The sequence below is a fragment of the Populus alba genome, chromosome 6 (genome assembly GCF_005239225.2).
Source record: "Populus alba chromosome 6, ASM523922v2, whole genome shotgun sequence".
In the NCBI taxonomy this organism is placed as follows: domain Eukaryota; kingdom Viridiplantae; phylum Streptophyta; class Magnoliopsida; order Malpighiales; family Salicaceae; genus Populus; species Populus alba.
The window spans coordinates 20,721,992-20,747,496 of NC_133289.1; the positions used below are offsets into that span (position 1 = coordinate 20,721,992).

At 33.1% G+C, this 25,505-nt stretch overlaps 2 protein-coding genes and 1 non-coding gene across 3 annotated transcripts; all 3 read left to right on the forward strand.

Annotated features, from left to right (window-relative positions):
- Positions 1-3,064: 3,064 nt before the first annotated feature.
- TRNAL-CAA (transfer RNA leucine (anticodon CAA)) lies at positions 3,065-3,148 on the forward strand. The gene has a single exon. It is a non-coding gene; the product is annotated as a tRNA-Leu (tRNA).
- A 1,896-nt stretch (positions 3,149-5,044) lies between these two features.
- LOC118030775 (mitochondrial carrier protein CoAc1) lies at positions 5,045-10,831 on the forward strand. The gene is made up of 7 exons (XM_035035031.2): positions 5,045-6,075; positions 6,536-6,621; positions 6,713-6,920; positions 7,201-7,333; positions 8,518-8,699; positions 9,142-9,270; positions 10,489-10,831. Exons 1-7 carry the CDS (start codon positions 5,884-5,886, stop codon positions 10,588-10,590), a joined length of 1,032 nt encoding a protein of 343 aa, XP_034890922.1. The 5' UTR covers positions 5,045-5,883; the 3' UTR covers positions 10,591-10,831.
- Positions 10,832-16,073: 5,242 nt separating this feature from the next.
- Positions 16,074-19,144, forward strand: LOC118030770 (IQ domain-containing protein IQM1). The gene is made up of 8 exons (XM_035035024.2): positions 16,074-16,330; positions 16,517-17,048; positions 17,153-17,267; positions 17,361-17,426; positions 17,518-17,606; positions 17,728-17,815; positions 17,949-18,281; positions 18,395-19,144. The coding sequence occupies exons 2-8, from the start codon at positions 16,561-16,563 to the stop codon at positions 18,839-18,841; spliced, it is 1,626 nt and encodes a 541-aa protein (XP_034890915.1). The 5' UTR covers positions 16,074-16,330; positions 16,517-16,560; the 3' UTR covers positions 18,842-19,144.
- Positions 19,145-25,505: the final 6,361 nt, after the last annotated feature.

The window sequence follows — 25,505 nt, forward strand, 5'->3', positions numbered from 1 at the left end:
CTAAAAAAATAATCATGAAATATTGTACAAAAAAAATGTTTGCTAGTATCATAAAAAAATTATGATTAAAAAAAATGGAATTCCAACTATATCCAATAAAACCAAAAATCAAATTATTTTCTGGTGAATCTATTTCAAGGGGCAAGACTCAAGAGTGTGAGACTTAGGGAATGTATAAAAAGAACGGGCCAAGTGCGTGGGTGGGCCTGTTCAGTGGGCCACGAGACTCGAAACCTCCAAAACGTGAAGCCCAACATGGAACTGGACTGTGCTAGACCATGAATCTAATTATAATCACCGCACAAGAGGCAAACAGGAGATTGGTTAGTTAAGATAATCTCTCAGTATCGATGTACCTATTTTTCCTAGGATCCTCCTAGATATTGTGGAGGTTAGTTTTGCATTGCCTTGCGTAGCTAGCTTACAGCTAAGAAGAGAGAAGAAGAGAGATGAACGATGAGGATTCTCCACAAATGCAACCAACTTAACCGTCAATGAAGGGCTTATCTGTATTGAAGCAGTACCCAGATGTCAAATATTGGCATCTTTGCCTCCTCGCCTCTATTTCCCTTCCTTCAATCCTAACTCCAAGCATTCTGTTTGGATACTCAGAAATTATAGAAAACAAGAAAAGTGGCCGTTTTTTCTCCATTTTTTCTTTATGAACATCAAAGGCAGTTCCTCCTCCTTTAGCACCATCTCAAACAATTAAAATCAACAAAGAAAAACTCCTGACCCTTTTTTCCTGTATTGTTTATGCACTAGTTTTTGTATGAAATTTCTTTGGCCAATGGTCAATGAGTTCGTAATCCAACATTTTCATTTTCTTTGTTCCTTGCAACAATGGCTGGAGCATTGGCTATGATCAAAAGTCTCTGCGGTGCCCGGTTTCGAAGATCACGATCGAAAGCATCAGAATCACCCCAACAAAGAGGGGAGTCGAATTCGGATGTGAGCACCTCACCATCATTAGCCTCCCCATCGCCGCCGCCACAAGCAGCAGCCATGGAGACAAGAACGGCGCCTCCACATACACAAGCAGGCGGTGCAGCAGAATCTCACTATATAAAAGAGAATGATGCCCAGGAAATAAAAGAATTGCCTTTACCACCGGCTATGCAATTGACAGCCGAGACTACCTCCGCACGCAACTGCATGAAAAAGTCTGCCTCCACCCGGAGTCTAAGCAGCATGAGCATGAAAGCCATAAGCATGAAGTTGCCAAGAAGCATGTCAATGGCGAGGAAGGACGGAGATGACAAAAAGAATCAAAAGAAGAAAGGGAAACCGAAGCATGAGGATTCAGTTTGGATGAAGACAATAATATTAGGGGAAAAGTGCAAGGTGCCAGATGAAGATGAAGCTGTGATTTATGATGGCAAGGGAAAAAGAATCTCAACATATCACAAAAAGGCCTCGTGTTCTAGGCAGAATTCTCAAATTGATTTAAATGCAATTCCTTCTCAAGACAGGGAAAGGGGGGTCTCAAGAGAAGAGGGTGAAGAATTCTCTTGATGTTAATGGATCATCTTAACTTGTGTTATCAAAGGGTAGGAAACCTTTTTCTCTTTTCTTTCTATGTTCTTCTTCTTCAAAAAATAAACGTGCATGGATTTATTATGATACTCAATGAGAAAATCAGCAGCAAAAATGGTTTTCTTCCTGCTAAAATTGTCATGATTTCAAATTTGATAAAGACAGGATCATAGTCCTTTTAACACATTAGCAATTCTGACATAATAATAGATGAATTCTATATCAGTATCAATGCATGCAGTTTCTTCGTCCAAATATTTTCAGGACGATAAAATTCAACAGACCAGTGCCAATATTATCTTGCTCTGGGCAATCGTAAGCTGTTAATGCAATAAAATCTGTCAAAATGCTACGTGAGGTGCTGCCATTCCTCAGTTTGGTTTAAAATAATGAAAAAAAGATTCTACAACGGTATCAGCACTAGACTTGCGTGGAGTTGTTCTTCCATATTTACCACCAAATTGCAAGGTGACCTCGTAAATTTAGAAAACTGGATATCTCAACAGCCATGGCTTTTGTCTTTGGTAATTCAAACTGCAGCCAGGATTGACCAAGTAAACATAGGTAATTGTAGTGCTGAAAGCATTAGGACTAGATTCTGGAGTCACCTCTACGGTGGTTTCCCTGATGATCGGGTGGAAATGTTTGAACCAATGCCTCGAAATCCAACCTGTATTCAAAGCAGTTTCTTTAAGAACTTCATGATGATTTGTCATTCCTTGCTATCGACCGAAGATCTCAGTTTTGTCATTCCTTGGCAATTCAAGATTTTGCATAAGAAACCCCGTTGGATATATGGTGTGCAGTAAAATTGATTTAGTTTGGCCTGGGATACTGGGTGATTTTGGATAGTTATGCGTGTATTTATCCTAATTAAATAAAAAAAACTACTCCAAATAATTTACACAGATAATTTACAGATATATTTATAAACTAATAAAACATATTGAATAATTCAAAAAAATCATAATTTTTTTATCTAATTGTTGAATCGCGTTTAAATTTTTACAAGAATTTTCAAAAATTATTTTCTTTCAAGTAGCTATAAAATCATTACTTTAACTTTTATATCTTTAGATTTTGAAAATCTTACCCTAAAACCTTAGTTTTAGCTGTTTTTATAATTTTTCTTATTATTTTTAATTTAATTTTATATTTCCTTCCATTATAATCACAAATTCTTATTTTTATTTTTTAATTGAGATAAAGTTGGTATCCTATTTAAAGTTTTGAGAACCTCTCCTAAAAAGACAAACATTAATTATCATTGTTATTCTTAAAAAAAAAAAAAAAAAAAACCCTGAAAACTTGAGGTTAATTTCAACGAATCTTTTCGTTCATTAAAATTATCGTGCTATTTCTTTTTTTTTTACTGTCCTCAGCTTAAAAATCTTGCACAAACAAAGTGATGCTCTCAATTCCAGAAGGTTTATAATGCATTAATAATTGTTTAGATATTTTGAGAATAGTAGACATTGAAACAATGAATTATGGTTTTGTATAATTAACATCGAAACAATAGTAAGAAGTCAGGATGGCCGAGTGGTCTAAGGCGCCAGACTCAAGTTCTGGTCTTCGAGAGAGGGCGTGGGTTCAAATCCCACTTCTGACATCTAGTTTTTGTTCTATGACCTGTCTAAAAGTACTTAAATCAATTTGTTTGCATATTTAAATTAATTTTTTTTATTACTCTCATATCCAGACACTAAATTTGATGTATTCATGAGTCCAGTCCAATAATTATTAATTTAGATTTATATAATCTAAATTTCATAGATTTTTTTTTAAAAAAAAATCTTTAATGTGTTATGTCTTTTATTTATAGCAGCTACAAGTTTATTCGAAACTTCACGGCAGAAAAAAAATAAATTTACATACATGATGGGATTTTAAGTAAAAAAATTACCGTATCTCTCATTGCAGTTTTGATATTCTATCACTGTGGAACAACATGAAAAATGGAAAGATGAGAGAAACATGGTGCTAAGCAAAGTTTCAATAATTAATTACTGTTTGTTATATGAAATTCGATTTTTATCTTGATTTTAATATTATAAAATCTTGAGATATAGATGGAATGAGTAGAATGAAAGATGTGGCAGAAATTCTTGCAAAATTATCATTACCAGCTGGACCACGAAACTCGAAAGTACATGTCATCCTCGTATCTTTCTTTTTTTGGGTAAAATATGTTCTGATCTTCAGGAAAAAAAAAATCCCAAGGTAGCATCTGACCACTTCTTGTGCTTTATTATTAAGTAGTTTTGAATATTTTTTTAATAATTTTATGGAATAAAATAACTTGGAAAGAGAAAAGATGAGAAAAACAATGAGCATTCCATCCATTTTCTTCTTTTTTGAACGCCAAAAAGGTAGCATTGAGGTTGACTGTTGCCATTTACCTTGCAAGACTGTGTTGGGGCTGGCTATATATTATTTTCTTATAATTTTTGATGTTTTGTGTCAGGGAGGAGTGATCGTCTCAGAATCAGATAGCCCTCCTTTTCTCTTGTTAAGGGAGTCATTATTGCTTTCAACTCGCAGTGAGTGGTGCTTCCCAGAAAGGAGGTTTTCTTGTACTAGGACTTCTTAAGAGTTTTGATCATCTCTCATGGTGGATTTGCAGTCTAAGATAACAGTCAACTGGAGTTGCAGATGGTTGCTGGAATTTTTGTTGACGAGGCTGCAGATTCTGCAATTTATTATGTTTCTGAGTAACATTTTAAAGGGAAAAGAAAAACTCTTTGCATTTAAGATTCAGTTAGATCAACTGGGAATCAAGAGATAGGCTATGATTCATTTAGATCAACTGGGAATCAGGACTCTGCATCTCATGAACCGCTGGAAAGAATAGGCTGTGATTTTAAGTTGGATTTTGATGTATTTTCTTAGAAAAAGATGTTGTTTTCAATATTACAGATCTACAGAATGTCTGTTGATTTTTGTTCTTATTTTGAGGAAATATGAAATTTTGATAGAAGAAAGGATCACCTAACTATGGTCCAGGCAATACACCAGCTTATCTCAATGTTTAAGACTTGGCACCCAAGAATGGCGACACCACCTGGGCAGGCCTCGGCATCTTTCACTCTGGTGTGGAAGGCCGAGGCTCCCAAGTGTTTTTTTATTGAAATTAAGAACCCATGTAAAAAAATATGTTTTTTATTGAAATAAATACATTTAAAAGAAAAGAAAGAATTATGCTAGAATTTTTTTAATGGAGTTTAAATTATTTATATTCTAAAAGAAATTGAATAACTCAATAATATGAAATTATATATATTTATCCTAACTTCTTGATTATCTTTTGATGAAATCAAACTAGTTATTATCTAAAAAATATTTAAGGATTTGCCGTATTTGTGACGAGAAGAGCGCAATGCCAGCCATTAGCCAGACAGCTAATGTAAATAGAGTCAAAAGTCAAAGAAAACACAGCACTCCTATTATTATTAAACTACGTTTCTTTTTTGTTATATATAAAAAAAAAAAAAAAAAAAAAAAACAAATACGCCCTTTTAAATTTCCTTCCTGAAAGCGCCTATTTAGAAGCCAAAAAAAAAAGATACAGGACAGTAAAACGTTGGAGAAACCTCCCTGCCTCCATCCTTAATCTTTCCTTCATAGGTGAACAGAACAGAACAGGGTTATCGATACTTTTATGCTGTTTTGTTAAAGTAACTAGCCTGTTCTCCTGTGACCCAAGAAAGAATCATTTACTGGTAGGTTTTCTCCAACAATTAATAAACAAAAGTATAAAAACTGCGTTAATCTTGATTGATCTCAATTGGGTTTTGTTTATTTGGTCATTTGGGTTAGCATTATAAAAGGGTTATGAGAATTCTGTACTGTTTGATTGAAAAGTTTTGATTTTGAGACAAGGGTTTGGATTTTTTGGTCTGGGATTGATTGGATTTGTGTTCTTGCTGGTTTGGCTGAGGTTATTGGATCTGGTTTTTTATTTTGGATTGGTAGTGTTTGATAGAAGTGGTTATCTTGGAATGATTGTTGGTGGGTTTGTGATAGATCCATGGGAGAATTGTCGTGATTGAAGGGATTTGATTACTTGGTCTGGTGTGACTAGTTTCTTTGTGTTTGTTGATGAATATTGTTATTTTTGAAGAGGAGGATCGGCTTGTGAACTTTCCCAATTCGCTTCTGGGTGTTCTCAGGCCCTTGGATTTACTTGTTCAACGAAAGGTCTTTTCTTTTTGTATCCCTAGAGATAGATGGGATAAGGAGTTTTTCAAGCTTCAGAGTGGATAATTACTATTATAACCATCATCCATCTAATTTTCAAAGGTTGTGATTGTATAATTTTGGTTTGGAAATTGGAATTTTTGGGAAATGAGCTCCTCGCAAGGGTCCACATTGTCTTCTAATGTCGCCGAGCTGGTTGATGGTTCATCTTCTCACAGGGACGTTTCTTTGCTTGATGATGTGCCCGTTTATGTGAAGGAGCTCATTGCTGGTGGAACTGCTGGAGCATTTGCTAAGACTGTCATCGCACCACTTGAAAGAACTAAAATACTCTTACAGGTGCAGGACCTCTCCTTTTTATATGATTTTGTGGATTTCATGTGACTGATTATTTCTGCTACATGTAGTTAGATTTTGTTTGGATTAGCCATTATTAGGCTCTGCTGAAATCGAACTCAGGAACTGTTTCTAATATGCAAGTTTCCCTGTACCTTTGCATAAACTAGCTTTTTTAACTATTAGTTAAAGAACAGAATTTTGAAATTTGAACCAGCAGGTTCCGGGAAGAACTTAAGATTCTTGATCTCGAGTTTATTAAAATGGGTTTTTGTCTAAAACTTGTGTTCCTAGAGTAAGCCTGAAAGAGGATTCTGCTATGCAAATCTGGCGCTGCATGGGGATTTTGCATTATTGTTGCATCCTGCGCTGATCAGTTGTTTCTTTTTCCTTATTGACTTGCTTTCAAATGTTCCAATCAATTTGCATTTTTTTTTTTTAACTTTCTTGCTTATTTTTGTAGACAAGAACTGAAGGGTTCCAATCTCTTGGAGTGTTTCAGTCATTGAAGAAACTATTAAAGCATGAGGGAATCCTTGGCTTTTATAAGTAAGTTGTAGTTTGTTTCTTCATTTTCTTTTTATTTATACCAGTCATGAATTTAACATAGTTTATGGTTATGCTTTATCCTTTCTTCCAGGGGGAATGGAGCCAGTGTTATTCGGATTGTCCCTTATGCGGCCTTACATTTCATGACATATGAGCAATATCGTGTTTGGATCTTGAATAATTGCCCTGCCCTTGGTACAGGGCCTGTGATAGATCTATTAGCTGGTTCAGTGGCTGGAGGAACAGCTGTTTTATGCACTTACCCTTTAGACCTGGCTCGTACTAAGCTTGCTTATCAGGTAACTAGTTCGCAAGATTGTTACTGAAGCTTTTTTTTTTTTGAGTTTGATGGAAGCCCATGGATTTCATATTAAAGGGTAGTGAACAATGAAAGCATGTTGTAATTTGTTTCTGAAACCTGGTTTTAATTCATTTTCATTATTTGGAAACTGTCTAAATTACATTTCAACTCAAAGTAGTCTTATGTTGTTGAACACTTCAACTGTTCTATTTACCTGGTTTTCTAGAAGTAGATGGTTCAGGATGTAATCTTCTTTCCTTTTTCTAATGGTTCTGCAGGTTGCGGACACAAGAGGGGGTTTCAGGCGTGGCATGAAAAGTATATGTGCTCAGCCTGCTTATAACGGCATAAAAGATGTACTTACAAGTGTCTACAAGGAAGGGGGAATGCGTGCATTGTATCGAGGAATAGGTGCGTATATGCTTGTTTTATGGTGATTTGCTGTCTGATGCGGTGTGTAGGCATTGGTGTCTGAAGGTGATCAGTACTTGTGTTTCTTAGTATGTTATTGAGCATAAAAATTTGAAAAATACTACCTTTACATAGGAGCATTATCATGTCCATTATCAACTATAGTTGGATGGATTTAAATCACTAATGGTGTCATTGGTAATTAAATTCAAACTGTAATTAAATTTGAACAGGTTTAACTGATCTCTCCAAATCAACCAAATCTCCATATTTGATCAATAGATTAATTTAATCTATCTTTTTTTAGTTATTTTAAGCAATGATATGATTTAACTTTTTTTATCATTAGTATCTCAATTTGTTTTTTATGGTTAAAATGAACGATACAAACAAAATGGAGATGGATAATTCTAAAAAATAAGGGAGACATAGAAAGTGCATTGCATGCAAAAGAGAAATGATATTGCAATTACCATTCTCAAAATAAGTAAATGATGTGATCTTTGGTAATTGCAACTGCTAAAATCTTTTCCTAAACTGGCAATTAGTTTCAAAAGTCACCTCTATACAACGCTATTTTATCTCTTCTTTTTTGTTGAAGAAGCTGCTCCATCACCATTATCCTTGCTTACAAAACTCGCCATTTATGATGAATTCAAACTCGGATAATTTCATCATTGGATACAAAAATAAGATTTTTCCTAAATCCCACCAGCCACTTGCGTCTTTCCACAAAACCAAAATTGGATTATTGAATATTTCTGGTCAAAACCCAAAACTATCACTAGTTATAACTCAATTCAGCTTTGCCAGTATGCCTCTTTCAGCGTTCCCACTAGGCCCACAAACATGAGCTCAAAAGCATCGCAGTCAGACACCTTGAAGACAAGTCCAGAACAGTTGTAACATAGAAACATTAAAACCACTAGGAGATCACTTTTCATTGATTTTAACAGTGTGACTTGCATGCCACTGTTGATTCCACCCAGCTGCTTTTTCTTGGCTAGTTAAAATGTCCAGCATATCATGAACCATAGAATCCTATATGTTGACATGTAATTTTGACAACAATGCTTGGAATAGTTTATAAGCTTTACTATGATTTAACTTCTACTTCACACACACACACATGATACTTGCCCTGTTCAGCTGGCCACAATGATGAAGTTTCTTTATTTGAGCAGGTCCAACCCTTACTGGAATCCTCCCTTATGCGGGTTTGAAGTTCTATGTTTATGAGGAACTTAAGAGACATGTCCCTGAAGAGCACCAGTCCATTGTGATGCGTCTTTCATGTGGAGCTATTGCAGGGTTATTTGGGCAGACAATTACATACCCATTAGATGTTGTTAGAAGACAGATGCAGGTATATCACAAAACTTGTGCAATCCTCATTTAGCTGGCTATTCTAGACATGACTATTACTGTAGGATGTAGAAAATTATCATAGTACAGCTATACAGGGAGTGAACTTTAGTCTATAGGGCACTTGCTGTAACCCAGTTTATATGAACTCTGGTATGAGTGATTGCTGCTTCTGGAATGAGTCCTAGATGATAGATTTTCTGGTTCCTGAATTTATATTAGTGAATTGACCATGTGCTTGACCATTTGATCATCATATGCCTCTTCACTGTTCAAAGTTGGGAGGAAAAGCATGGCTAAACTTGGTGTAACCTGTTTCAAATTTATAAAATAAAATGGCAGCTTTTTAGTTGAGATTTTTAGTGTCAGCATGCACAGTTTGAAACTTAAACAAGAATTTTGGGATGTCAGGTTTTAAAGTATTACTGGAATGTATTTTACAGGTTGAGAATTTACAACCTTTTAGTCAAGGTAATGCAAGATACAGGAACACATTTGAAGGGCTTTCTACTATAGTCCGCAATCAAGGATGGAAACAGTTATTTGCTGGGCTGAGCATTAATTATATCAAGGTAATGCTTTTAATTCATGGAATATTACAACTGATATTAGACTCTTGTTATCCATGCATTTTCTCCGACAATCAAATATGTACTTCCATTGCACATGAACTTCCTTTCACATTTAAATAAGATAGTATTTAATTATCGTGTTCTTCTTGGTTGTTGAGTTTTTTTTATTAAATGGGAAGAAAATTGTTTTTAGGTGATTTCAAGTGACAACCATTTTAATATAATTTGGAATGGAAGAGGCAATTTTGTTTGTGATCCCTTATTTGGGATGCATGTGATATTGGATATTAGGAGTGAAATAAATTGCCAAGTGTTTTTATCATGTTTTATACCTGAAGACTCTTACATAGATGCTTTGGATATTGATTTCAATTTACGTGTTGTGCTGACTGCTTTGATTTTTAATTGGCTTTCATGTATTGCCTAAAGCTCACCACTTACTCTTTAGTTATTATAGGCATGCTATTGGTAGTTTGTTTATTTACATAGATGGTTTGTGAAATTTTGATCTGCCAAGGAACTACAAGAATATGATCTTCTGTCTTCTTGCAATGCATTGTGGAAAGTGAAATGCAAATCTATGGTTAAAATTTTATTGGGTATTATGATTCATTAGAGAAAATGAAAGAATTTTGATTTTTCTCCTGGAGGAGGAAGTTTTTCCTCTTTTCTTCATTCCTTTTTTTTTTTTAAAGGATCAATCTGATAATTCTTTTCCTTGATGTTTTCCTAAAAGCCTGGCAAATCACAAAACCTAATGCACTGCTGATATCTGGAAACTTTTTTCCCCTTTTCTGACTAAATGAAATTTTCCTGTTCAAAACCACGTTTGTTCTTGAAAGCCTGCCACACCAACCTCTTTATGGTCGCATGACTTTGTAGATCATTGTGGAAATGCTGGACCAAGTATCATCAGAAATTTGACCACCTAGTCAGTAAAAAGAAAAAAAGCAGAAAGTGTAAAAGTATTTTCATCATGCAAATGGCCTTTGCTATTACTACGTTCATGAATGCTTTATAGAGGCCTCGTACATTGCATTATTTAGCCCCACTATTGATATGCATGCATGGTGTGGGAAGTGTTTTGAAACCAATCCGAGTGGTTCCATGATTTCAAAATGTTCACTAAGATTTTGTTTTTCATTATCCTGTGAGTGCCCTTTACTCTGGAATCAGTGAGTTTGTAGTTAATAACACCGTTTCACTGCCTATTGCCAGATCGTTCCTTCTGTGGCAATTGGCTTCGCTGCATATGACACGATGAAGGTTTGGCTTCGGATTCCACCTCGACAGAAATCTCAATCGATATCTCCTGGATAAATCTCCAGCTGACTAAGTTTCCATTACAACTATACAGTGCTCAGCTAGTAATTTTCCATTGTTGTGAGACTTTAAGATAAGTTTGGATATTTGATGAACAGGTATAAGGTTCTCTATGCGTGGTGCATTTGATTTTCAAGATGATTGTTGAGCCCAGTTTGGACTCGAATCAAAATTAGGGACACTGCTGTCTTTAAGTCTTTATAAAAAGTGCTCGTTTTATGTTGCTGGCAATATTAAAGTGAGCCACAGAGAATTATTAGAGTAGCTGTTCTTGGTCTTGTTTGGCAGGTTGTCACGTGTCCGTACAACCACTGGCTATGGTGGCCCATGAACATTGGCCATTTTCATAGAAATGGTTCCCGTTGAATGACATTTCTTTCGTCATGGAATAAAGACTGACCGGTGGCTCGTCAGACGTTGTCGGCACAGTTTAATTTTTTATATATAAAAAAGATGTTTGGATAATGATAAGAGCAAGTCTAGGGTACAATCCAAGATGTGAAATAAGGGTAATCCTTTAAAAATGAAAGCAAGAATTTCACAAAATTTCAGGTCAAATAATAATGTGAAGAATAAAAGTAAAAAGATTAAAAAATTATGTATTAAATAAAGACCTGGAAAAAAAAAAACCAAAGTTAAGTCAATAAAAAACACTAGAGCCAGCACATATTAACTTGACTAAGTCATATTAGAAATTACTTTGTATAAAAAAAGAGAGAAAAACTTGAGACTGCATATGTTAACTGGACGTTGTACTAGGAATAACTCTGTTGTATAAGGAAAAGAGAGAGAAATTACAAAGTTTAAGGACTAATAATTTAATACTAGATAATAAAATTTTTAAAAAAAAAAAAATTTCTTGAACAAAAAATTTTAAACTCAAGTTAATGTAATTAACATGTGACTCGAGATATGAGGTAAGGATAACTCTAAAAAAAAAAGTAAAAACAAATCACAAAGCTCGTGACTTAATAATTTAATATTTAATGATAAAATTAAAAATAATTAAATTTAAAAAAAGGATTTAAAAAAAAACTTAAACAAGATTAATTTTTAATATTAATGGTCAGGATAATGAGATCATTATTATCTCATTAAAAATAAAAAATAAAAAAAAAAAACAGAGAATGGCAAGAACATCTTCAAAATCCAAGGATAACACAATGATTTTACTATATAAAACAAAAAAAACAAAAATCAGTCATCCCCATCAATTTGCTAATGATAATTGGGTCCTCTAGAAAGTGCGTGCCTAGCCCGTTATCTAGGCAACTGGTCTTTGCAGGGAATGGCAAGAAAGTAAATACAGTGTGCTAGGGCACAGTGTAAATCACATAACTCTTTCGGGGTTTTTTCCATAATTATAATTTAGAATTTTCCATCTCCGTTTGTCTTACGAGCCACCTTCCTTGATTGTCAGATGAAAGTTGCCTGCCCGCCTGTGTTTTTTCCAAAGGAAAACAACAAGTCCACCGCGTGAGATTTTATCGTGTTTTGACAGCACGATGATGTGGAAGTGCTTCCTCTTACAGGAGGAGGAGCTGTGTAGCAGTCAATTCAAAATGGTCCTCTGTATATTGATCAATCCAACTAACTGTACGTATGGTAGGGTTCTTATTGAATCAAAGTGAGCGTAAATGATAAGGTTTTGGATCGACGTCTTGTCCATGAACTGTTTGATCTTTCCGCCCTGTTAGACGGGCCATTAATGGATGACCTTCGTCCCGTTGCTGTCACTCATGGATAATAAACAATACAGAAGCAAGCAGCTGGTTCGTTGACTTGCCAAATACTTTGTTTTTTATTAATTTCCATTATTAACCACTATTAATTACGTTTTGCGCACACAGAAACAATATATATGTTCAAGAGAACAAGAAGCATTGTCTTCTTCCTTAACCATAGTTTAGAACAGGACTTGTTTGATTTTCCACACGATTAATTACTCAGAGCAGTCCGATATTGTCTGTGAACTAAAGGTGGAGAAAACGCCTCGACAGCGTGCAGTATTTCCCCAACCTTGTTTGTTTTGATGTTTGAAGATTGTTTTTAAAACAATTTAATTTTTTTAATTTTTTATTTGTTTCAAATTAATATTTTTTATTGTTTTTAGATTATTTTGATGCATTAATATTAAAATTAATTTTTAAAAAATAAAAATAAAAATATTATTTTAATATATTTCTAAATGAAAAACAACCCCAACATATTTCTAAATAAGTTAAATCAATCTAGAGTTAAATACGATTTGTGTCTGTAAAGTAATTTCATTTGAAAAAATAAATTATTTTTATATATTAATTTAACAGATCCCTATTATACGTATTTGAGATTTTGAACAATATATATAATGAATGAAGGGAGACGATGATGATCTCGATGTATCCCTGTCAACTGTCAAATAATAGATATATATATATATATATATATATATATATATATATATATATATATATATTAGTTGACAGTTGACAGGGATATATCTATATATCAAGGCAAGTGGGCAGAAAGACAGTGAGTGCTGTCGTCCCCATGTAATATCTTTAATGGAGGTGCTACATGAATAGTTAAAAATAAAAAAGTAATATTTTTATTTATTTTTATATTCTAAAAAAAATCAAATGAAATACTAAAATGTATTTTTTTACCCGTAAATATTTTTTTTACATATCTCTTAAAAGAGCTAAAATTAATACCAATTAAATCTAGCCATGTGGAAAAAAAATAACATCAAAATCATTAAAAAAAATAAAACATTTATTTATTCTATTATAATAGAATTGGCTTTCCAAATAATTTTTTTATTAGAAATATATATGATGTTATTTATACTATTCAAAATATTATTTTATTAATTCTTCTTTTTAAAATAGGGCGATGCTCTTATAACTCTGGATATGCTCTTATAAGGAGGATGTGAACATCTCCATTAATGGGATGTTTAATTACAGTGTGTCGTTCCATTTTCTTCTTGGTTCTTTGTTCTTGCCATAGAAAATAAGAAAATAAAAGTATGCAGTGCAAGGACATAGTTTTCTTGAGTATATCTTACGTGTCACCACATTTTTTTATAGAAATTTTCCACAATAAGAATGCAAAGGGAAGCAAAGTCAACAAACGACTATAACTTTGAAGAGTTGAAGTTGATTTTTTCAAATCAAAACGAGATTACCAAAGTATATAGTTACTTTTGAATTATCAACATCCACCTATCTATCTATCAATCTATGTATAGCGTGTGAAAAGACACCCTATAACCTCTATCATTTTGCTCTTCTTTTCATGCTAAAATATCAACTTTCATGTCGTTTTCAAATTAGCTTTCCCGTGTATAAAAGGTTTTAAAGTAATTTTTCTTTTTCCAAAAATAAAGAAAAAAAAATCAAAATTATGTGTGCACACATGAAAGTTATATATCAAGTGGTCGGAGTGTATGTTGTTAGTTATAATGTAATTAACTATTTGTAGGGCTCGTTTATTATTTAGAATCATTTTTGAAGGAAAAAAAACCTACTTGATATATAAAGATGTTAATTGTCTCAGTTTTTGAGAATCTGCCAGAGCAATGTAGAAAATTCCTTGAAATAAAATTCAACTCCCTGGTTCAAATATATTATCTATGTTTTGAGTTAGGTATTCATGAGAAAATATATTTTGCTGCCGGGTTTTGAATCCTCTAATAGCTTGACCAATTATATTCTAAATCTCACGATTATTCTTAAATTCAAAATTATAAATTAAATAAGAGAAATAAAAAAAAAAAGTTGAGATGAGCTTCAATCAATCCAATAATTTGATTGCATTAGTAACATGTATATTAGATTTGTGGCTCACGCTATATTGGAGGCCAAGTCAAATTTTGCTAACATAAAAAAAAAGTAATCGAGTGATGCCAATTTATTACAAAAAAAAACAAAAAAGACATGAGACGTGGGTCATTTGTTTGAATGAGTTTAATAAGATTGGTTAATTTAATAATATGATTAAAAATATTGATAGTGAATAAAGTGAACAATAAAATTAGCAATAATTAACTATGAAAAATAATTTGTCAATATCATACTCAGGAAGAGAAGGACGAAAAGCCCATTGAAGACTCATCTTCTCTCCTCTGTGAACACTACCCCGCCATCAAAAAAAGTTTATCGAGATGGTTCTAATATTATTGCAAAAAGTTGCACAACAATATCGAAAGAGGTCACACACACCATCAAAGCAACGATCCATAAAACAAACCAATCAAAATATCATGGAATGAATATATATATATATATATATATATATATATATTTTATTATTTAATTTAATTCAATTCAAAAACAAAGTTTCTTAAAAAAAGGGTTAAATTTAACAAAGTATGGAAATTAAAAAGACCTAAAATGACCCAGATCATTTTCAAAATTAGTGAAAAAACCCTGTAGAAATAAAATAAAAAAGAAATTATGAAGCTCAATTTCCAGTCAAATAAATACTGAATGATGAAACTGAAAAAACATGAGTTTTAAAAAAACAAGTGAACCTGAGAAAATCTTCTATACCTAGGTTAATGTCCAAAACTTGCAACTCGTGAAATCCTAAACCTGGGCTCAATCAATAAGCTCAATTCTTAATCAATTTAATGTTGAAGGATGAAATCGAAAAAAAAAATATATCGCTCTTGAAAAGATTTTAAATAAAAAAATAAAAATTAAAAGAATAAGGATTAAATTTGATAGAAAAAAAATAAGGATGAAATCATAAAAATAAATTCAGTTTTAAAATTATCTCAAATAAAAAAAAATTAAAAGAATAAGGATCAAACTTGATAAATGAAAAACTAAATGAGGATGAAATTATAAAAAATCCAATATTATAAATTATTTAAAATAAAAAAAATAGCAATAAAAGAATATAAACCAAATATAAAGAAAAAAAAATTCGAAAGGCTGATATGAAAAAATAGAGGGCCAGTTGTGGAAATCGAGAAGAAAAAATAAAAGAAGTATAAAAAAAAAAAAATGTTTTTTGGTGCCAGACCAAAGTTTCATTAGCCACACTTGTTGCCAGAGAATAAAGAGGCCTCCAAGATGATTCTAATGCTGCCCCTAGGTACCAGCTTAATAATTTTTTCTTTTAAAAATATTTTAGTCGTCTTACTATATTAAAAACATATAAAATAACATATCGTTTTTAATAACGAGACGGTTTATTATTTTTTAAGACAAAGTTATAATTTCACTATTTTATATTTTAATCTACAACTTGTATTCTAGAGTTACAACATTTACTACTACAATGTTTTATCCACCCATCATAGTGTTTTTTAAGTCTTCTTGAATTGCAAACCCATAAGAAGTTAACCACTAAATAAATGTATAGTTAAACTCAACTCAATTAGACATATAAAACATGCCTAGTTGTTTTTCGGTTCTTCCCTAACCTTTCTCCATAACTTCCTTGAAAGTCCCTAGCACTAGGACGGCCCCCCAAATTCCATACGTGGGCTTGGAGGCAGCGGTAGCAGCAGCTTCACAAAAGGAAATTGCTTTACTTTTTTGAAATCCTGACTTTGACTAGAATAGTTCTTCTACGTTTTCGATACTGCTAGCTGTCCTATATATATGAGGTGGTAGTTAAGCTGCCAGATGCATATTTTACTCCAAGCTAGCTTGCGTAGCTATCCCTTCTTTGGAACCTCACAAACAAAGATCAAAGAAAGCACTGAGAGAGAGAGATAACTATTTTGCAGGCACTGTTGGTGAGCCATCTTGATTTATTATCTTCTCTTACAGTTTTATGTGCATGTTGGTGGGTTCTTGCAGTGGACTTGATTGCTAAAAACTTTGATTGTTTTCATGATTAAAGATCAAACCTTTTTCTGATTCTTACTTTATTTATGTGATTATCTTGTTAATATGGTTATGATTGCTTTCATGATGAACAGGCTTGGAGATTCTGATACCACGCATCAATTTTGCTAGTTCTTTAATGGGCCTTTCTTTTTCAATACTCTTATCTGCATGGTCTGCAATTCTGGGACACAAGTTTTTTGGCTCAAAGGATACTGTTGAAAATACTGTTGTAAGATCCCTGAGCTTTGGAAGGAGAGATGGAGAAATGGGTCCAAGAACAAACAGCTTCAAGACAGATGGCTCAGAAACCACTGGAAAGTTTGATGGGTCAGAGAAAATGAGTATAGAGAGATCATTAAGCTTTGACCACTGGGACTCCAACGAAACAAAGGCTAAACCATCTGATTCATCCAAAAATTCGAATTCTCTAAAGTTCAAAGCGCCTAATGAAATAGTCCACCTAACAAAGCCTACAATATCACTCCCTGAACCACCTGTGATCTTCTTTTCTCCAAGACCTGTTAGTGAGCTTGATGCGGCTGCAACCAAAGTTCAAAAAGTCTACAAGAGTTATAGGACTAGGAGGAACCTTGCAGATTGTGCAGTTGTTGTTGAGGAACTCTGGTATGTCTTTCAATATCCTTAACTTCTTGACTCTCAAACGTATTTGTTTTGTGTTCTTTGTGATCATTTGTTGTCATATTCATTTTTTATTTCAATTGTTGTAGGTGGAAGGCCTTGGATTTTGCTACTTTGAAAAGGAGCTCCGTATCATTCTTCAGCATTGAAAAACATGAAACTGCCATGTCAAAGTGGGCTAGGGCCAAGACAAGGGTTGCCAAGGTACGGTACTTAATTGCTGGTTTCTTTCATACAAATGAATGAGTTGATTCATTAAAAGTTTCATAAAATAACATGTATTCTCTGTGTTTGCAGCTTGGGAAGGGTTTATCCAAGGATGAGAAGGCTCAAAAGTTAGCCCTACAACACTGGCTTGAAGCTGTAAGTCCACCATTTTATATGTGGACTTGAATTCATTTGGTCTAGCTAATCGATCACCTTGCTTAATAAAATGCTCCCTTATGCTCTGCAGATCGACCCACGCCATCGTTATGGACACAATTTACACTTCTATTATGATATTTGGTCTGACAGCAAGAGCACACAGCCTTTCTTCTACTGGTAAATAATTAAGACTCGTGCAAAACCAAAATCTTAATATGATATGCAGTTGTACAGGCATTGCCTACCTTCATTTAGTCCTTTTATAACCTTCAGTTTTAATGTCGTTATGGAATTGCAGGTTGGACATTGGTGATGGTAAAGAAGTAAACCTTGAGAAGTGCCCAAGGAGCAAGCTTCAACGCCAATGCATTCAATATCTTGGACCAGTAATGTCTCATGACTCTGCCAGTGTGCAATTCAATTCTAAATTCCCAGCCCCCTAAACCCCTTTTCTGCATACACATGTTTCTAGTTTTCATGCATTTATTCAAGTTCTCAAAGAGTTCTTGGTCCTTGCAGAAAGAAAGGGAAGCATTTGAGGTGATTGTAGAGGATGGCAAGCTTGTGTACCGCCAAGCCGGAATTCTTATTAACACGACGGAGGATACGAAGTGGATTTTCGTGTTAAGCACATCAAGATCCTTGTATGTAGGGCAGAAGAATAAAGGCGTTTTCCAGCACTCGAGTTTCCTAGCTGGAGCAGCTACAACAGCAGCTGGAAGATTAGTAGCCCAAGATGGAGTTCTTCAGGCTATATGGCCCTATAGTGGTCATTATCTCCCTAACGAGGACAATTTCAAAGAGTTCATTAGTTTTCTGGAGGAGCATAACGTGGACTTAACAAATGTTAAGGTAATTAAAAGCTTAAAGCTCAAAAGACCTCCTAGTAATTGCCTTGGTATGACGACAACCATGTTTAAGTGTGCATTTGTAGCTTACTAATAACTCTCACCATTTCTTTGCAGAAATGTTCAATAGATGATGACTATGATTCCTTCAAAGTTGTTGATGACAAGCCTAGAGAGGTGGAGATTAAGGACGTCTTCACTACAATCACATCTACCGACACAAAAGCTAATGATGTTGATGGGCCTATTGATAATACGACAGCCAACACTCAGCATGACGGTACAGAGACTAATGCAGCCAACTTGCAAGCACCAGTATTTGACCTGAGCAAGCGTTTGTCGTGCAAGTGGACTAGTGGATATGGTCCCCGAATTGGATGTGTGAGGGACTATCCAGCTGAATTACAATCTCGGGCACTTGAGCAAGTCAACTTGTCGCCTAGGATCAATCCTGGTGCAGGGAGTTGTGTTCCAATCCCTTCACCGCGGCCTAGCCCAAAGGTTCGAGTCTCGCCAAGGCTCGCATACATGGGACTTCCTAGCCCGAGGGTTTCCGTTAATTAGCTTCTGCTTGCTGAAGAGCTGTGAGATTTCACCAAATGGTGAAATGCCATGGTCCACGTTCATCATGTTTTCTGAATTTTGGAGGTTTAATTTGATCGGATGAGCTCTAGGCCTTAAAATATGTTCAAGAGGGCTTGAGGCCTAGACAAGTAAGGCACTCCTCGTGACCTTACCATCAGTATTTCTAGCTAGTGAGGGAACATTCATTGACCCATCGTTCTTTGATCTTCTATTTATTTCTTTTTTCATCAAGTTGTACAGATAATAAGATAACAAGCCAAATAAAGTTCTTTCTTTTATTAATCTCAAAGTTGTGGTGTTATTTAGTTTGTGCTATATAATGGAGAGGAATATCTGATGATGCAAGAGAAGAATATCTTCTTGCTGGCTGACATGGAGAGGGGGAAGGTGGTGGGTTGGTGGTTGTTGACAATCTGATGTATTTTTTGGTCTCCATTACTCAACACGAAGAAAAATAACAAATTCAAATGTGCTAATCGAACTGAAGAAAAAGGCAGCAGGTGACTTTCGCCGAAATTCTGATGATCATATCCAATTCCCCATGCTCTTTGTTTGCCTTGACTATTGACTCGGGACCATCCCCGTCACATGAAAATTCCAGGAGACGACCTTTCTGCTCTTTCCTTTCCTTTTCTTCTTTTTCCAAGGGTGGGGAATGTGGACCCGAAAGTTCATTCTTGGGCTTGTGTACGCGTTATCCTGCCACTCCCAGAGACACAGGTTATTATTGTCTTTTTACAGGGACGTTGGAGTAGAAAAATTATGACGCCCTCGGGAATACTGTTTCCCTCACAGTTTTTTTTTTTTTTTTACCCTTTGTTTTCCTAGATTATTGGATTTTTTTTTTATAATTTAATCTTATATAATTTGTGTTTGAATTTGTGTTTGGAATTCAATTGATAATTTATTTTTTAATTTTTATATGATTATTATGGTATTAAAAAAATCTCTACAACGTTATATGGTATATTTTTAAAAAATTATTTAAATAAAAATTGATTTTGAAAAAAAAAACTAGATTATTAAACTTTGTGGAGTAAATCACCTGGCTTATGAGTTTGGCGAGGTAACTTTTGTTGCCCCAATTCATGGGTTTCGCGGGTTTTTTTTTATTTTTTTAAATTGAATTTGATTATTGATCGATTATTTTTCTTTTTATCATATAGTTAAAAAAATAGTTTAGAAAGAAAATATGTTATAAAATTTTTAGAAAGTCTATTGGCCTAATGACGGATTTGGCAAGTTTAGCTTAACTTTATTATTTTTTTTTATTTTATCTTTTGATATTGGACAGATTGAAAATTGAGTTTTATAATTTGTTTCGTTTTACTTTCTATGAGGTTATCATAGTCTTAGAAAAAAATCTCAGCTTTGGTTTGATACTCGATTTTACGATCATATATTTTTGTTATTATATAGTTAAATAAACAATAGTTTAGAGAGAGAAAAACAAGTTATTGATTCCAATGAAGTCCATTACCCAATTTGCGGGTTTGATGTGTTGACTTAGGTTACCTGATTCACAGGTTTAACAGGTGTACCCATCAAGCCTGATATGTTTTTTTTTAGTCTTTGATCCTTTAATTTTTCTATTTTTTTTTATTTTACTCTTCTTCAATATTTGATTGGTTGAGAAATAGATTTATAATTTTTTATTTTTAGATTATCATGATTTCAATAACATATTTTTTAGGGCTTGCGCTTGATTTTACAAGCATCTAATTTTATCATAATATGAAATAAAAATAATTTTTTTTTTAAAAAAAAAACAAGTTATTAAACCCATTGAAATCCATAATCTAGGTTGTAGGTTGACCAAGGTCAATACAATTTGTCATCGTCTCAATATTAAAAAAAAATTATCATCTTAATTTTTTTTAATAGTTATGCCATATTTTTACCGGTCATCCAAGTTGTCTTTGGACTTATTAAATTGAATGATTCACTTTTGATTAGCTCTCACGCGTTTACATTTGAAACTTGAGCTAGACAAAAAATTGAGTTGACAGGTTTCAAGATCAAACCGCTTGATTGGATTTAATGATACTACCAAAAAAGTCTATAAACTCTTAATATTTTTTTAAGCTTAGAAAAAGAATAGTCTGACCCGCAACGGAGCACAAACAAATATACTAGTGTTAGTTACTAAAGGCACAAAATGATATATAAATTAAGGTGTTCATACATATAGTTGGATCAAGTTTGGATTCATAATTGTATTCAACATAATTTCCAATATTTTACAAATTTAAAACCTATTCTATTCAATTTTTTTATACCTGAGCTAGTTGGATATATTAGGTTAGGCTAAATTTTTTTTATGGATATTACAGATCCATGAGTTGAAGTTGAAGCCCATTAAGGACCTCTTTCTTAATATTTCCTATATATCACTTCATGGTGGTGATGGAAAATAAGTAAAGGGGTAAAGTTCATTTTGAAATCAAGATAAACTCGATGATAAAAGAGCAATCTTCAGCTTTAAATTGACACTTCTAGCATCTGTTAAACTATTAACATTAACAAGATTTATTATGCTTAGTTCATTAACAATTAAATATATTTGTATGTATATATATATTTGAATCTTAGAATGACCACTTTTTATTCTCATGTCACATTTTCAATACGACCAAACAATCATTTAACTAAATAACAAAATAAATGATTTCAATACAATATATACATTAATGATAAATCAAATGACATAGTTAATTCGATTGATCAATTCAATTTGATAATTTATTTTCAATATTACTTATCGACATAACAAATCAATATATCAATTAATTTCACCTAATAATCCATTTTGATAATTCTTATTGATATAATAAATCAACTCATTCAACTAATTCAATTTAACAATTTATTTTGATATTTTCCATCAACAAATTAACAAATTTAATCGATGCAACACAAAAATCAAATTAAACATTAGCAACACGATTAATTAATTGGAGTCAATCGATTTAGATTAAAAATCATATCAATAACAATTATCAATATAATAGGTCAACAAGATTTATTTCATTCATTCATAAAACAATTTCCACCACCAAAAGCATTGATTCATATAAAACATACTCATAACACATCTCAAGTAACAAATCAATTCCCTCAAACTCTTTATTTTTCCCTATTATGACCGACACTAATCTCCTCTAATAACCTATGATATTTTCTTCAATTATCTACTATAAGACATTATTTGTAACACAATTTACCCAAATTATAATAATTTATAACAATATAACATTTTCCTCAAATTTCTCTTCAAGAAACCTAATAAAAAAAATTCAATTTCATGCATAAAACTCACATCATTGGGTTTAAAACTTCTTACCAATCATGGAAGTGAGCTTCGAATGTTAGCATGTCGATTCTCTCTTTAGAATTTCTAAATTCTCATCTCAATTCTTGTCTTAGTGATGTCAGCAATTTGATTCTTGAACTTGCCAAACTTTCCCCTTTGATTTATGATGAAACCCAACCAATTTCAAGAGAGAAAAATGAAGAAATTTTTTAAATCCCCCCCTCTCTCTAGTAGAAGCTAGTCACCATTAAAGAGAAATGATGAAATTTTCTTTCCTTTTTATATTCTTAGTTCACCCCCCTCTTATATTCTTAACATCTTTTTATTTTTATTATTTTACATTAGATCATGGAAAAAAATTAGTCGAGGTTTTATACCATCTATTTCTTTATCAGTTTCAATCATCTTTATGTGGTCATTTCCCAAAACTCACAATAAAAAGAGTAGAAATTATCTTGACATTGTAGATTATAGGTAATTTTACTAACGAATGACAAATTAGGAACAAGAAGTACATCATAAATTATTAACAATGATGTGAGTTTGATATTTCTTATCCTAGCAATAATCGAGAGTGACCATTTATAATTTTAGCCTTTTTATTGTATACACATAGACTGTATGATTTAGAACAATTTAGAGCAATTAGTCATATGATTAGTTGCACCAAAATCACTTATCAAATTACGAGTAGAATTAGGAATAACACCTAAAAATGCAGTAGCAAAAAAGCTACCCTACTACACCAAAGAATAAGATAAAGTTAAAGACATTTTTTTAGGTTGAAAAAATTTATACATGTGATCTAATTGCTCCTTGATAAAAAGGACTACATTTGAGTTAATAAAAAGCTCACGAGTCTCTTTAGCAATGGCTTGGAAAGCATGACTGTCAAATTTGGATTTTGATTTCTAATTTTATAGTTTACCATCAAGTTTCCAGCATGTCTTCTTTACATGCTACTTTTTTAAAAAGATCGCACCATAGTTTTTTAAGCTTATCATTGTTAGAATCAACACCTCTTGACATAAGAGTAGAGCTCTTGGGTTCCAAGTTGAAACTAGGTTCAATGCTATACAACATGATTTTTCCCCTTAACTTTTTACATCGAACTTTAGATCAAAAAAACCTTTCGAATAGACGACAATGGCTTCTTGCAAAAATACAACCTCGAACCTTATCCAAACCATTGTTAAGGTTGGTTAAAAACATGTAAACCCTGTAATTTTTCTTTCTTTTCTTATGGCAACCATGGTTGTTTGAATTCTCCCAAACATCATCATTACACTAATCAAGTTCTTGTCATAATGTTACCAATTATTGTAATAAGTAGTAACATTATGATCATCCTGCTTGAATCTTTAATGTCTAGTCTTCAAATCAAAGATTTGAGAATAATTCTCTAGGACCAAATAAAGATCTTGAATGTCCTCCTAAACATCTTTAGTATTAGGATGAAATAGGTAAGGTTTTCCAATGACAGGTTCCATGTAATTGTGAGTTAGGCAATAATAAGAGGATTTTCATACTACTATTTTTTTTATATTAGGATCACCAGCCATAATTTTAGATTTTATTCGTAAATAAATAGAAATTCTTAATTTATTTCTTAGAAATCTAGTAAAAATACAGACAAATTACTTCAATTGCAAAAAAAATAAAAGTATTAAAAAACAAATGCACAGAAACATAATCCTTAAATTTGTCAAAAATTACTCACTGTTTGATTGGAGAGTAATATGATTTGTGGTACATAAAACCCTTCCAAACTTTAGATCATTCTCATCCAGGTTAGGATTTAAAGGAGACTCAATTCTTTTACCACCTATATCTAGGTACTAGATAGCTTTTTGATAGAGGTGGGTGATAGAATATATAAGGTCCAACATGGATGAAGTGGTTAAAATAATGGATTGTTGCCTTATTTTGGTTATTAGTCAATGGCAAGAGTATTTTTGGACTCTAGCATGCTAAAAAGATGATAAAATAACACGATGTTAAAAATATTTAGAGAAATAATACAGTTTGAAAAGTTGCAAATATCATATGCGATTCTTTTAAATTATAAAGTTTGGACACTTGATTTAACAAGGAGAGAGAGAGAGAGAGAGAGAAAGAAAGCAAAAGATACTGGAGGCACACCTAAACTCTGATAATGACACCACAAGTATTATTGAAAAGATCTCGATGAGATGAATCCAATGACACTAAGAAAGGTTATCAATAGTAACCGAAGTAGGCCACATGAGCAACTTAAAAAAAAGTGAGCCCCGACAATTTTGGACGACTCGTGTGGGCCACTTCGTTCACCATTTGTGACACATTCTTTGATGTCGTTGGACTCGTCTCATTGAGATCTTTTCAACGGTATAATGGTGTCATCATATGAGCTTCAGTGTGCCTTCATAGTTTTTTTTTTTTTTAAAAAAAAAAACTTTTTTTCCCCTCTCTTCTCTCTCCACAAATTACAAGGAAAAGATGAGAGAGAAAAAAACAAAAAAAAAATGATCATGGAGGCACATCCGAAACTCTAATGATGACACCACCGACATCGTTTGGAAATCTCGACAAGACAAGTCCAACGACATAAAAGAAGGTCACAAACGGTGAATGAAGTGGGCCACAAGAGTCATCCAAAGGTGTCGAGGCTCTTGTGGCCCACTCTGGTTATCGTTTGTGACCTTTCTTAGTGTTATTGCATTTGTCTTAGCGAGATTTTTTCAATGGTACTAGTGGTGTTATCATCGACGATCCAGTGGTCAAATTCGGATTTTGACGTAAAATGCGCAACTATCCAGTTTTATGGAAATAGTCGGAAAAATTGTACGTGGTCCTGACATGTTTTCATACCCATGTCAATTTCGTGACTTGTGGACTTCCTATTTGGCTAGAATTCTTTTCCTAAAAGGATTTATTTTGGAATCTCCTAGTTCTACAAAGATCTTTAATGGGCTTCAACATAGTTTCCAAGTGTGGCAAGATTCATAAATGTTTCAGAATGGATTGCTGCAAAAAGGTGAACTAATTTTACCTTCAGATGATTCTCCTAGCTTATATAGGACTTCTAAAGGGCTACAAATCTGATCCTATCATATTTAGGATATTAAATTCGCATCATCGACGTATCCTTATAAATCAATATTTGTGTCACACTCCTATCAAATTCTTTTAGTGCCCCCCTCCCTCTTTATTAAATTATGTATCTTTTAAATTTTGCAATTTGAAAGAGTTAGAAATGATATTTGTGACTGAGAGAATTATAAATATCATTTGCCACTCTCTAAACCGTACTACTTTTTTATATATTTTTTGTATTTTGTTATTTATCAT